At 63.7% G+C, this 13,397-nt stretch overlaps 2 protein-coding genes across 4 annotated transcripts in view; one reads left to right on the top strand and one right to left on the bottom strand.

Moving 5' to 3' along the window:
* The window catches only part of PHF21B (PHD finger protein 21B), a 58,340-nt gene extending 48,967 nt beyond the window's left edge, over positions 1–9,373 (top strand). For both annotated transcript variants that reach the window (XM_080661376.1, XM_080661377.1), the window contains exons 8-13: positions 1,467–1,521; positions 3,357–3,379; positions 5,088–5,246; positions 5,813–5,888; positions 6,145–6,248; positions 7,462–9,373. In XM_080661376.1, coding sequence (XP_080517502.1) covers positions 1,467–1,521; positions 3,357–3,379; positions 5,088–5,246; positions 5,813–5,888; positions 6,145–6,248; positions 7,462–7,680 — 636 coding nt within the window. In that variant the 3' untranslated portion in view covers positions 7,681–9,373. The remainder of the gene's footprint in view (positions 1–1,466; positions 1,522–3,356; positions 3,380–5,087; positions 5,247–5,812; positions 5,889–6,144; positions 6,249–7,461) is intronic.
* Positions 9,374–12,931: 3,558 nt separating this feature from the next.
* Positions 12,932–13,397, bottom strand: part of ARHGAP8 (Rho GTPase activating protein 8) — a 36,823-nt gene continuing 36,357 nt past the window's right edge. For both annotated transcript variants that reach the window (XM_080659244.1, XM_080659245.1), the window contains exon 13: positions 12,932–13,308. In XM_080659244.1, coding sequence (XP_080515370.1) covers positions 12,994–13,308 — 315 coding nt within the window. In that variant the 3' untranslated portion in view covers positions 12,932–12,993. The remainder of the gene's footprint in view (positions 13,309–13,397) is intronic.

Genomic DNA, 13,397 nt, shown 5'->3' with positions numbered 1-13,397 from the left:
CTCCCCCCCCCCCGCCCTCTCCGGTGGAGCAGGTGGACACGGTGCTTCACCCCTGAGCTCGGTCCATTGAGAGACGATGGCAGGAGACGGAGGTGGCTGCTGAGCTGTCACACGTGCTCACTGGGTGCGGGTCGCAGGGCACAGCGGCTTCCCGAGGCACAGGCAGTGGGGGCACCTGGGCTGCCCCCTTCACTGGACGCAGCGTTTCTAAGACCCCAAAGTCCAAAGCTGGGGCTGCCCCCGGAAGAGAGGCGTGTCCCAAGGCCGGCAGGGCTCCGCAGGGCGTGGAGGGGTCAGGCAGTGCCTTGCCGCCCCCCCCGCACCCCGGGGCTCGGGCAGGCCGGGCCAGTTGTCCCTGGTCCACATCGTGTGCACGGAGCTCGGCGGGGACGGAGGGCAGCCCTGTCCCTGAGGCGGGGTCCCCGAGTGCCGTGGCCCGTCTGTAGGAGGGGCGGGTCTCTGTTTGGTGAGGCCGTTCCCTGGCCGTTCATGGATGAAGCCATCTCTCTGGATCTGCAAAGCCAGACCCTGGTCCCCAAGGTCTGTGGCCCGGGCCAGAGACCTCCTGGGAGCCCATCGGGAAGCGCCGCACGGCCGCTGCCCTGAGCCTGGACACAATAGGTCGGGGCAGCCCTCCCTGGGCTCCTCCCAAGGCTGGACCACAGCCTGAGGGACGGGTTAAGCCAAACACAAGACTCTAGAGCAATCTTTCTTTCTTTTTCTTTTTTTTAAATATATTTCATTGATCTTTCACAGAGAGGAAGGGAGAGGGATAGAGAGCTAGAAACATCGATGAGAGAGAGACATCGATCAGCTGCCTCCTGCACATCCTCCACCGGGGATGTACCCGCCACCAAGGTACATGCCCCTGACCGGAATCGAACCCGGGACCCTTCAGTCCGCAGGCCGACGCTCTATCCACTGAGCCACACCGGCCGGGGCTAGAACAATCTTTCTGAACAATCCCAGCAGCTCCCTGGAACCACCCAGGCGGGGACCAGCGTGCCCGGGCGGGAGAGCCACCTCTGGGAGGCGGAGGCGTCTGAGGCCGCCAGGATGCAGAGGCCCTCCTGGTCGGGCGCCAGGGCTCCTGGGCCACGTGCGGAAAGTGGGGTTTGGGGGCTAATCCCTAACACCCCTGTTTCCCCACCGGACCCCAGAACCGGCCAAGAGAGGAGACACAGACAGGCAGAGGGGCACCACAGTTCGCTCTGTTACTGATTTGCCCCCATGTGTGTGGGTCCTAACACGTCCTTCCTAGTGTGACGGGGTCCCCACAGGGAGCGGGGACAACCCCGCCCACCCCGCTGCCCCGCCCTGCGTCCCCGGGGCCTGTCCCCGTGGCTGCCTCCCCGGGTGTCCAGCGGGCCCAGAGCCTGGGTGGGGCTGACGGTGAGCCCTGGCAGGGATTGCGTCCTGAGGAGGGCTCCCCGACGGTGTTCGCTTTTGTTTTCTGTCCCCTGCAGAGGAAGCGGCTGGCGTCCAGCTACCTGAACAGCCCCCCGTTCCTCACGGCACGAGGTGAGCAGGGCCAGGCCCCGGGGTGCCCACGGCCACTGCGGTAGGACCCGCCCATCACAGAACTGACCCGGGCCGGGGTGAGGACCCTGTGCCAGGAGGGGCCCTCACTCCCCCCCCCCCCACCAGCACCTGCAGCTGCAGCCACTGCTTCCTGGCCTCCGCCCTGTGGCCCTGCCCAGGTGCCAGCTGCCACCACACAGCCCTGGGGAGACCTCTCCTGCCCACACAGCTGGCTGGGCTGGCGGCTCTCCCAGGCCTCACACACCCTCATGTGCCTGCCCTGGGCAGCACGTGGGCACCTGGAGTCCTCCGCCCGCCCTGCCTCGATGACTCGCTGTGTGGCCAGAGTTGTGTGGCCAGGACCAGACCTCCCCCTGGGCCTCGGGATCCTTCCATACCTCAGGGCACTGGCAGGCTGGGACCTGGCCCGGGCCTTCACCCCAGGATGCTGGGCCCCTCCCCGCTCTGCCAGCCCTGCCCCATTGCAGGACCTCGGGTCCAAGAAGCCAGCATCCACGAACACATCCAGTCACAACACCCACGAGGAGGGCGCTTTTATTTCAGTCAGAAAACAAGTCGTCTTGAGGGCAGGAAGTGACCTGCCTCTTCTTGGGACTCTGACCTTTGACACGTCAGGGCCCCTCCTTGGCCTTGGCTTTCTGATGTGTGAAATGGGCCGTGGGGACAGTGGCACGAGGGAGGGGTGAGCATGACAGCGCTTGGCAAGCTCTGGAGCGTGCGCATGAGCAGGGCCTCCCCCCGCTGGTGTCCTGGGCAGCCTGGCGTGGTCGTTAAGATGTGTGCCTGGCATCACTCACGGGAGTGAGTGGGTTACGGGCAACAGAGCAGTTCAGAATGAGTCCCGTGTTCTCACCGGAGTGATGCTCCCTCCCCCTACGCTCCCAGCTGCCGTGCTCCTCAAGAACGCGGGCCACGGCGAGCCTGGTCCATGGCAGGTTCTTGCCGTGACCAGGGCAGAAACCCTTACTCCCATCATGCCCTGGGTGAGAACCAGCTGTCCCAGGGGCCTGTGATACTCCCATTATGCCCTGGGTGAGAACCAGCTGTCCCTGGGGCCTGTGATACTCCCATCATGCCCTGGGTGAGAACCTGGCCACACTGGGGCCTGTGATACTCCCATCATGCCCTGGGTGAGAACCTGTCCACCCTGGGGTCTGATACTCCCATCATGCCCTGGGTGAGAACCAGCTGTCCCAGGGGCCTGTGATACTACCATCATGCCTTGAGTGAGAACCAGCTGTCACTGGGGCCTGTGATACTCCCATCATGCCCTGGGTGAGAACCAGCTGTCCCTGGGGCCTGTGATACTCCCATCATGCCCTGGGTGAGAACCAGCTGTCCCTGGGGCCTGTGATACTCCCATCATGCCCTGGGTGAGAACCTGGCCACACTGGGGCCTGTGATACTCCCATCATGCCCTGAGTGAGAACCTGGCCACACTGGGGCCTGTGATACTCCCATCATGCCCTGGGTGAGAACCAGCTGTCCCTGGGGCCTTTGATACTCCCATCATGCCCTGGGTGAGAACCAGCTGTCCCTGGGGCCTGTGATACTCCCATCATGCCCTGGGTGAGAACCTGTCTGCACTGGGGCCTGTGATACTCCCATCATGCCCTGGGTGAGAACCTGGCCACACTGGGGCCTGTGATACTCCCATCATGCCCTGGGTGAGAACCTGGCCACACTGGGGCCTGTGATACTCCCATCATGCCCTGGGTGAGAACCTGGCCACACTGGGCCTCATGGACTCCAGTCCTGATTGGTGCTCCCCAGCTGCCCACTAACATGTTCTCCGCCCTTCCTCCCTGTGCCAGCCAATGAGGACCCTTGCTGGAAGGTATGTGTCCCCTGTCTTCATACCCGGGGGTGGGGCATGCTTTCCCCAGTCCAGGTAGGATCACTCCTGGCAAGGGTGAGGGCCCGGTGTCCTGCTGCCCGGGGGCGGAGCAGAGGGCCTTTGGGCTCTGCCCTTGGTGCGCAGAGCTTCGCCCCCCGTCCACTTCCCAGCCGGCCCGGCAGTCGGGCAGCGCCGCCGGGGGCAGCCGCGGTTCAGGCTGGAGCCCTCTGCCCGGTGCTGAGGATGTGGGGACCCGGGAGCCACGCAGGCTGGCTGCCAGTGGGCTCTTCCTGTCTCTGCCCGGCCTCACTGTGTGGTCACTGCCCACTCCCGAGGGGTTACACTGGCAGGGTCTTGCCCAGATACCCACATTTCTGTGATCCTGCGAGTCCCCAGCCCCCCATGCATCTGCACGTCCCTGCCTCCCAGGACATTGGCTGTCTGTGACCCATCTGAAGGCCTGGCTCAGAATTTATCCCATGTTTCTCTGTGTACGTTTCCGATCTAATTCTAAGAGTCTTCCTTTCCCTACGTGCCTGTCATGATCAGGCCGCTGAGAAGCAGGAGGTGACGGGTGTAAACTCCGCTCACGCTGTGCTGTTTGCCCCAATTGGGCCTGCACTGTAGTGACCGGGGCTGGTGGCCTGGTGTTTGTCCGCAGCCGCCCCGTGCCCAGCCCACGCAGGCCCGGGGACGGACGGCAGGTGCCTTGAGCCTGAGGCCCGCCCCGCAGAGCCCACAGTGCTGGAGGGCCTTGGTGTCGAGGTAGGAGACCCAGATGCTGGTCCTGGTTCCACCCCCAGCTCGCCCTGGGGCCTGTGGCTTTGGGCAAGCAGCTCACCCTCTCTGGGTCCTTGAACTGAAACCAGAGGTGAGGGCAGGGTCTGAGGCCTCCTTCAGAGTCAGCCGGGGGATCCCATGTCCTGGTGGCACGGGCCGTCCCGGATGAGAGCCCTCTGGCCCCTTCCAAGTCTGAAGGTGGACGATGCTAACACGTGGGTAGAGAACAGACGTAACGTGCGGTGGGGGGGGGTGTCTCTTGGGTGGTGGGAGAGCACGCAGATTGCGCAGGTCACCGGGGTGTGGTTCTGAGCGCCTCCTCACTCTCAGCGAGCCTTGGCTCGGCAGGTAGTGACTCCCTGGCCCCGGAGGTGTGTAAGGAGAGGCTGACGATGACTGAGGCGACCTTTCTGAGGAAGGGCCACTAACCGCCCCTGGGTTCCTACCCGTGGGGCTCTGGGTGCCTGACCTGCGGAGCCCTCCCACCAGCCACGGGGCGGACGTGGAGAGGGAGACGCGCAGGAGCCACCGGGATGTGGAGACACCGGTTAGACCTGGTGCTGTGAGGACTGTGAGGACCGGGACATGCGCACAGCCCCTCACTGCACACGCAGGACCCCATAGCGGAGCTTTGGCACGTCCCCACCCCCGGGCAGGCACCCCGGATACAATCCTCAGCCTCGCAGCAGGATCCCTGCCCTGCCCCCACCCCTGGAGTCCTGTCCCAGGTGGAGGAATCGGGCCACTGGGGCCACTCCATGCCCAGCGAGCGCTCGGTGACCCTACTAAGTGCCAGGAACCCTGCTGCCCCTCCTGGTCCCATCCGGCTCCTCCCTCCTCCCCTTCCGGAGCCGCTGAGCGTGGCCGGGTCACGAGAGGCAGGGTGGCAGCTGCGCGGAGACCACACTCACCTCCGCCTCCCTTCCAGAGCGAGGTCACCCGTGATGAGCTCTGTGCGGCCTGCAAGAGAGGGGCCAACCTGCAGCCCTGCGGCACCTGCCCGGGGGCCTACCACCTCGGCTGCCTGGACCCGCCCCTCAAGACCGCGCCCAGGGGCGTGTGGGTGTGCCCCAAGTGCCAGCAGCAGGTATGGGGCTTGGTGTCACCTGGGGGGTGAGCCTGTCCCCCAGCACCGCGTCTCAGGCTGTGCAAACCTGTGCTTCCCGGGTGGTCCCTGGAGAGGGTGCCGACAGGGAGGGAGGGCAGGGGTGTGTGTGTGTGGGGGGCTGGTTGTCAAACAGGCCCCTGCACTGTGACTGCCCAGGGTCACAGCGCTCTGAGGGGGTGCAGCTCCCACTCCAGCATGATGGTGGGGCCTCACTGGGTCCCGGATTGGACCCCGCTGTCTCAGGCCCCCAGGACATGGGAACAGGACGAGTGCTCATTTATTTTTTCTCTCGTTGAGGAAGAACTCAGCCCTGCTTGTGGCCAGGCACTGTTTGAGGCCCTGGTGACAAGCAGACCCTACCCTTGCCCAGCAGCCCCTGGGACCCAGACCCCACGCAGGTGCGGCCCCGCCCCCGGTCCCGGTCCCGGCCCCGGTCCCGGCTGAAGGACCTGCAGCTCAGAGTGCTTGTGCCTCCCCAGGGTCACATACTTGGGGCGTGGTGGGTCCCCACCTGTCTGTCTGCTCAGGTCCCCTCTGCCCCGCAGGCCTTAAAGAAAGACGAAAGTGTGCCCTGGACCGGGATGCTGGCCATTGTGCGCTCCTACGTCACCCACAAGACAGGTAGGGCTCGGGCAAGGGCAGCTACTCCCTCTTCTCCACCTCCTCAGGCCCATCGGCGGCTGTTCTGGCCGGAACGCTGGAAAGAGGGCCCTGGGATGGTGCCTGCGTGCGGGGCAGTGACCGTGGGAGGATGGCATTCCAGTCCCCATGCGTCCAGCCAGGGCACGGGCTCCTGCGGGAGGATGTGGCCTGTAGGCGCCGACCTCGGCTTCCCACTGCTGACCTGCCCTCGGGCGCGGCCCGGCCCTCTCTCCAGTCAAAGAAGAGGAGAAGCAAAAGCTGCTGCGGAGAGGCAGCGAGCTGCAGAGCGGGCGCCAGCAGCTGGAGGAGCGGGACCGGCGCCTGGCCTCGGCAGTGAAGGTGCGGGGGCTCGGGGTGTGGGGAGGGGCTGCCCTAGAACTGCAAGATGTAGATCCAAAGCATCGCTGTCTGGTCGCTGAGGCCCCAGAAGAGAGACTCGCCAGCATCTCGCAGCGGGTCAGAGGTGACCCATTCGACAGTTACTAAGCAACTCCATCTGCTTCTGCTCCTGCTCAGCTCTGTGACCTGAGCAAGGCCCTGGCTGTCTCTGAGCCAGTGTCCTGTTGTGCAAAGTGGACATAATGATTTCCCCTCTGTAGGGCGGTGATAGGACAATGGTGATAGATGTGATGATGATGGTGATGATTGTGGTGATGATGGTGATGATGGTGGTGATGGTGGTGAGAGATGGTGATGATGGTAGTGATGGTGATGGTGGTGAGAGATGGTGATGGTAGTGATGGTGATGGTGGTGATAGAGATGGTGATGATGATGGTGGTGATGGTGATGATGGTGATGGTGGTGATAGAGATGGTGATGATCGTGATGGTGATGGTGGTGAGAGATGGTGATGGTGGTGAGAGATGGTGATGATGATGGTGATGGTGGTGATAGAGATGGTGATGATGATGGTAGTGATGGTGATGATGATGGTGGTGATGGTGATGGTGGTGATAATGATGGTAAAGCAGTGCCACGCCCTGGTAAGCTCTTTAAGTGTAGCATGGAGATACTCTGATTATTCCTATCTTAGAGTTTCGGGCACAGTCTCAGGGGTTGTAAGCTATTGGCCTCAGCAGCAAATAGCTCCGAGTGGAGGTGTCAGTCCTTTGCTTGTTGCTATGATACACACACAGGCTAGAAAAAGGCACGAGTACAGCCTGCAAGAGACAGAGCAGGGAGCTGGCTGGCGTCGGAAGGTTGTGCAGCTGCGCAGCTGGGCCGGGCTGGCTCTGAGCGCCTTCCCGGAGAGGAGAGCAGGCGCGGAGAGCAGGCGGGCAGGTAGTGTGGCAGCGTGAGCAGAAGGTTCCCACGCCCCCACACAAACACACCATTTGTAACCCTAACTTTAAAACAAACTCCTGTGTGTCTGGCTGCTGTTTAATTCCGTTTCTCGCTGCTGCCTGCCTTCTGTGAGGCTCTCTGCCTGGTTTCTTTCGGGCCTCTGCAGTGGGAGCGAGAGGCTTTGGGAGGGGGGTGTGAAGGGATGCTGCCCAGGTTGCCTGCACAGTTGAATTCTGAGACCCTTCTCTGTGCCCCCCACCCCAACAGAAATGCCTGGAGCTTAAGATGAGCCTTCTGGCCCAGCAGAGGGGCACCCAGTCATCCTTGGACCGCCTGCGGGCCCTCCTGAGACTGATACAGGGCGAGCAGATGCTCCAGGTCACCATGACGACCACCAGCCCCACCCCGCTGCTGGCGGGGCCCTGGACCAAGCCCTCAGCAGCAGCCATGCACGCTGCCCTCCAGCACCCCCAGGGACACAAGTGACCCCGAGGGCCCCGTGTTCACACCCACAGAGAGTCACTGGGACCCTGCCCACAAGACCGGGGGTTCTGTCAGCCTTAACTCATGAACAATGTGAATTTCAGACAAAAACAAAACCAGACAGAAAAGACAGGAAGGAAGGGCAGTGGAGCGAGGGACAGTCCTAGTTCTCCAGCCGGGGCTGGGGGTGGAGTCCCCCCACGTTCACATTCAGGTGGGGAGCACCATCGGCCTGCTGTGGTGGGACCGCCCAGGCCTCTGGCTTCCAGCACGGCCGTCCCCACACCTCCCTCGTGCAGAAGTGTGAGGGGGCCAGGGCGCCCCCCGCTGAGAGCCAGCGTGCCCCATCCCCTGCGGACCAGTGTCCGGTGGGGAGGAGCCGGGAACGCAGCCGGAGCTGAGTAGTGCAGTAGTTGGACAGAAGTGGGTAGTGAATCTAGTAGGACTCCAGGCCCCGCCCTCAAGGGGGCCATGCCCAGGGCTGGGTGCTCTGTGCCTTGCAGAACGCCCAGGCCCATCGGTCAGTATTAGCAGCTGTTTGACTTGAAACTGCGTCCAAGGGGCTGCTGCTGTGTTCCCTGCCAGTGCCACTGCCCCCAGTCCCGGCGCCCCCGGCGTCCCTACGCGCCCTCCCTGCGCCTCCCTCTCGCGGATGCTTTGGACTCGTTTTGCTGTGGGAGCATTTTTCTCACGGAGTTTCTGGGCCGGACGGCGCCGCAGCCACACGGGAGCATTGCGCGTTTTCCATTTGGGGCTGAATCCTTCCACGTCCGCGGAAGCCTTTTATTTTCTCCTTCCGAAGAGCCGATGAAGTATTCCACTCCTGGCTTCTTGCCAGTACGGACACTATGCCAAAAAGTAACTGCGTTTTTATTGTGAGATATTTAATGTGAAGGGGGCACCCTTAGAGTCTTTGCTCACAGCCGCTGCCGCTGGACCAGAGACACCCGAGGAAGGGCGGGGAGGGGGCGTGGCCTCGGGAGGGTGTGTCCTGGAGCGCAGAGGGTGTGCTGGGCTCTTAAAGGGCTCCTGCGTCCCGGTGGGCTGTGCTCGCTGTCACCTCCACCAGCTCCTCCAGTCCCCAGGGACTTAGCACAGCAAACAGATAGGCACCGGGAGCCGCAGGGCCCCCACCCCCAGCATATCACACCGTGCCAAATTGCATTGAACACGTGCGTGCGTGCGTGTGCGCACACGGCCCCAGATCCGCACGCAGCGCGCAGACCCACGGAGCAGGGAGGCTGGTCCGAGCTGCAGGCTGCCGCGGCCCCTGCTGTCATTGCCACGATTCCGGGAGAAACTGTGTTGTACGATACAGATCTATTTTAATACACTCAACACTGGGTTGAACAAGATTTTTATATTTTATTGATGAACAAAGCGAACTGTGAGACACACGTCTTCTATATTGGTCACTGTCGACGCTGATTATGCATTCCCGCGTGGCTTGCCACGTGAAGGTCTTCAGGTTCTTTGTTGGTTCCTTTCCTTCGTGGGTGGATTGGATTAAACTTTAAAAGATGGAATGGGAGGATGTGAAAGGTTGGACCCGGGAGGGGTAGCTGCTGACGCGTCTTGAGACTTAGTTTTTTGGACCACGGAGGCCCGTCCGGTGGGTAGTAAGGGTAGAGACAAGTGTTCGTCGTAACTTTGCCCGTGTAGTTCGTCTGTACGACGCATTAAACTGGATTGATGATCGCAGAGCCCTGTGGTTTGTGTTTGCAGCCCTCAGCAGAGAGGCCCTGGGCGCACATGGGGCGGGGCGTGGGCACTGGGGAGGCTGAAACCCAGGGAGGGTGGGAGGAGGGAGCTCACGGGCGCCCTCTACAGGCTGACCCCTCCCCAGGAGGCGGCAGGTGCACCTATTAGGGCCAGAATTGATGTTGCCAGTAACAACCAGCAGGCCAGGGGCGGTGGGGAGGTGCTGGCCACACTGTGGATCGTCATCACCCGCTTTTGCTGCTTCCTGGGCAGCGGGGCACACAAGGCCCCACAACCAGAGGGCAGCCAAACTGGGGAGCCAGACCCCCTGCACCTGGGCTCCCACCCCTGTGCCTTCAGCTGTGGCCAGAGCCGGGGATCCAAGGCAAAGTGACTGCCCGCTGGAGGCCCGGGGGTCTGAGGGATACACGGAGGGAGGAGGGGCACAGGGCTGCACAGCCCACCCAGCAGGGGTCTGCTACAAGCCATGGTGGGCCCAGGGTCACACAGTGTGACGGCTCTGGCTTCTCCTGCCTGAACGTTGGGTGGCGGAGGCCCCGGGTCCACGCCTCGGCCTGCTCTCTGAACGCCTTGGCCGGCCTCCCCCAGCCTCTGCGTTCTGCCTGAGCTCCTGCCTCCAGCCTGGTCCTCTGCTGCGGACTCCACTGCTTTCATCCTGGCACAGAGCTGCTGGCCGTGGGGCTGCTTCTGCCCTGACTCAGGGGTCCCCTGGGAGCCCTGCTAGCCCACCTGGCCTGGCAAAGCGGGGTGAAGAGTGAAGCTGAGGTTGGAGAGTGAAGACTGCCCGTGTTCCTGCAGGGCGGTGCGCGAGCCCTACTGCGCCTCGTCCCCATCCTCCAGCCCCGGCTCCAGCACAGCCCACTCACTCCCACCGCGAGGGCAGGGGTCTGGGCGCTGGTGCCATCCCCAGCCCCTGACCAGGACAGGGACTCCCTCCCAAAACCCACCCTCCCTGCCCCCTCCTCTTCCCTGGGACAGCTCTGCCATTAAAGGGACCCAGATTGTACGGACATCTGCCTCCTGCAGCTTCGCCCGCCCAGCCAGCACCCGGGGGTCCTGTGCCCATGTGTGGACAGCCCTGGGGTGGGGCAGCGCCCCTCCAGCACCTCTCTCCCAGCCCCATCTGACCCAGGCCCTAGAGAACAGGGCCGGTCCTAGCTCCCTGGCCCTTGGGGATGGAGGCCCCCCGGGGGTGGAGGGTGCAAGCTGTTGGATGGTCACCCTCTCTGTGGCCTCTGCTCACATGACTGCGGTGACGGGGACTCCACTTCCCAGAGGGCTGTGCTGCTGGGACACTGTCGTCATGTGTGTGTGTGTGTGTGTGTGTGTATGTAGGGAGGCCATGCCTAGGCCCCACAGACCACACAGCTCAAGCAACAGACATGTATTCTCCTGGAGGCGGGAGGCTGCGATCCAGGTGCCCGGAGGGCTGGCTTCCCCTGAGGCCGGGGACAGGCCGTGGCAGGCCTCCCATCCCGCCCCTGAGGGCCTTGGGTGTCCTTTGCCTAGACAGCCGATTCTCCCCTGGCGTTCTCACCCATGTCCCTCCGTGCCATTTGCTGGTAATCTCCGGCGTGCCCTGCAATCTCCAGCGTGCTCTGCCACCTCCGGCGTGCCCTGCGATCTCTAGCGTGCTCTGCCACCTCCGGCGTGCCCTGCGATCTCTAGCGTGCCCTGCCACCTCCAGCGTGCCCTGCGATCTCTAGCGTGCTCTGCCACCTCCAGCGTGCCCTGCGATCTCTAGCGTGCTCTGCCACCTCCGGCGTGCCCTGCGATCTCTAGCGTGCCCTGCCACCTCCAGCGTGCCCTGCGATCTCTAGCGTGCTCTGCCACCTCCGGCGTGCCCTGCGATCTCTAGCGTGCCCTGCCACCTCCGGCGTGCCCTGCGATCTCCAGCGTGCCCTGCGATCTCTAGCGTGCCCTGCGATCTCCAGCGTGCCCTGCGATCTCTAGCGTGCTCTGCCACCTCCAGCGTGCCCTGCGATCTCTAGCGTGCCCTGCCACCTCCGGCATGCCCTGCGATCTCTAGTGTGCTCTGCCACCTCCGGCATGCCCTGCGATCTCTAGTGTGCTCTGCCACCTCCGGCGTGCCCTGCGATCTCCAGCGTGCCCTGCCACCTCCGGCGTGCCCTGGCGTGGACGCGTCACCACCTCTGCCTCCCTCTGCACACAGTGTGCTTCCCGGTGCCTGTGCGTCCACATGCCCCTTTCCAAAAGGACCCGGGCATAAGGGACAAGGGTCCACCCAAGGGACCGCACTTAAACTTGGTCATCCTACTTCCAAGTGAGGCCCCATTCACCGTCAGAGGGTAGGGCTTCACAGGAACACGGCACCCACTTCCTCTGGCTGAGAAATGCCGGGGAACCGGCGCTTTGATGCCGCGGAGGGTGACGGGGCCTCGCCACGCTGACGCCGCGAGCCCACTTATCCTGTCAGAGGGAGCCCATCGTCACAGCAGCCACCAGAGAGCGTCGCGCCCCCCCCCCCCCCATTTCCCGGCGTCAGAACATTTGAGGCGTGTACTTCACGATCGTGTCGCACCGTGAACCTTCCTGCATAATTCATGAGGCCTGATGTAATGCCGTTAATTCCGGGCTCACCGTGGTGAGCGCATGAGGGAGCCATCATTTTCATTTCAGAATTTTTCCTGCAACAGGACCCCGGGGCCGCTGCCGGGATGCGCTGAGCTGGGTGAGTACAAGACGCCCTGCTGGGGGCAGGCGCCGAGGCCCGCGGCTCCTCCAGGGGCCGAGGCGGGGACCGGGGGCTTTCCTTGGGCTCAGACTGAGACCCCCTGGGGGACCCCCCCTCAGGCCTGGTCTGGGCTCCCTCAGGGTGTGTTTGAAAAAAAAGAATAAAGAGCCCAGGCCGGTGTGGCTCAGTGGATAGAGCGTCAGCCGGCGGACCGAAGGGTCCTGGGTTCGATTCCCGGTCAAGGGCATGTACCTGGGTGGCAGGCTCCTCCCCGGCCCGGGCCCTGGTGAGGGCACGTGCAGGAGGCGGCCCGGCGATGTGCTTCTCTCACACCGATGTTTCTCCAGCAGCTGCAACAGGGCCCATGTCCTTGCAACGGGCTGGCCAGGACCCCGGGGCCAGAACAGGCCACCCACTTTACCACCTCATTTCTCCACAGTGCCCCCCCCCCCCGCACCACCCCCTTTGCCAATTAACTCTGCAGGGCCCTCCCACTGCGATCCCGGCCTTGGCCATGAGACTGGCGTGGGCCAGCGGCGTGTGAGCACGTGCGACAGCAGCCAGAGCGAGGCGGCGCTTGTCCCTCTGCCTCCACGCGGACCGTGCGGCCACTGAAGCTCCCGCCAGACCAGCGCCGCCCAGCGGACCCCCAGCTGGCTTCGGGGGCTGCTCTGTGACACAGCTTTGCCGCAGCAGCCGCTGCCCGATGCAAGGCCTCACCCAACAAATGCCCGTCTCAGGCAGGCCACCGGAGTTAGGGTTCCCACAGACCTGTCACCGCACCTCCGCCCACGGCTCAGGGACTGGGCCAGGGCTGAGGGACCAGGACCAGGCATTGCCACTGGGAGGTCATTTAATGGTGAGTTTACAAAACACACACGTGCACAGACAGGCAGACGTCAACGGGACACTCCCAGCACTAGCGGCGTCTCCCGGCGGCTGCCAGGGGCCGGAGGCCTGGTGGGCGCGGCGAGGCCTCTGGCGAAGGGGCCGCCCTGCTCCCCAGCCCCGGCCGGTCCGGCGCCCGGCTCCCCGCGGGCGTCCTGGGCGCTGAAGACCTTCTCGTAGTACTCGATCAGCAGCTCGGTGAACAGGTTCAGGGGCACCAGGGTGGCCAGCGAGGACGCCCCCTGGGACGGCCAGATCAGGTTCAGCCCGAAGACGCAGGCCAGGTTGGAGCTGTTCATCTTGTTCCAGATGCTCTCCCGGGACACCTGCAGGGCAGAGATGGGGTGGCCGTGGGTCCTGTGCGGTGCAACAGCACTGGGCTGGGAGCCAGGGCTGCCACCTCGCACTGCCACCT

Source organism: Plecotus auritus (genome assembly GCF_963455305.1).
Source record: "Plecotus auritus genome assembly, chromosome: 3".
Lineage (NCBI taxonomy): Eukaryota > Metazoa > Chordata > Mammalia > Chiroptera > Vespertilionidae > Plecotus > Plecotus auritus.
The sequence above is the reverse complement of the archived record's forward strand: the minus strand, read 5'-3'. Positions and strand labels throughout refer to the sequence as shown.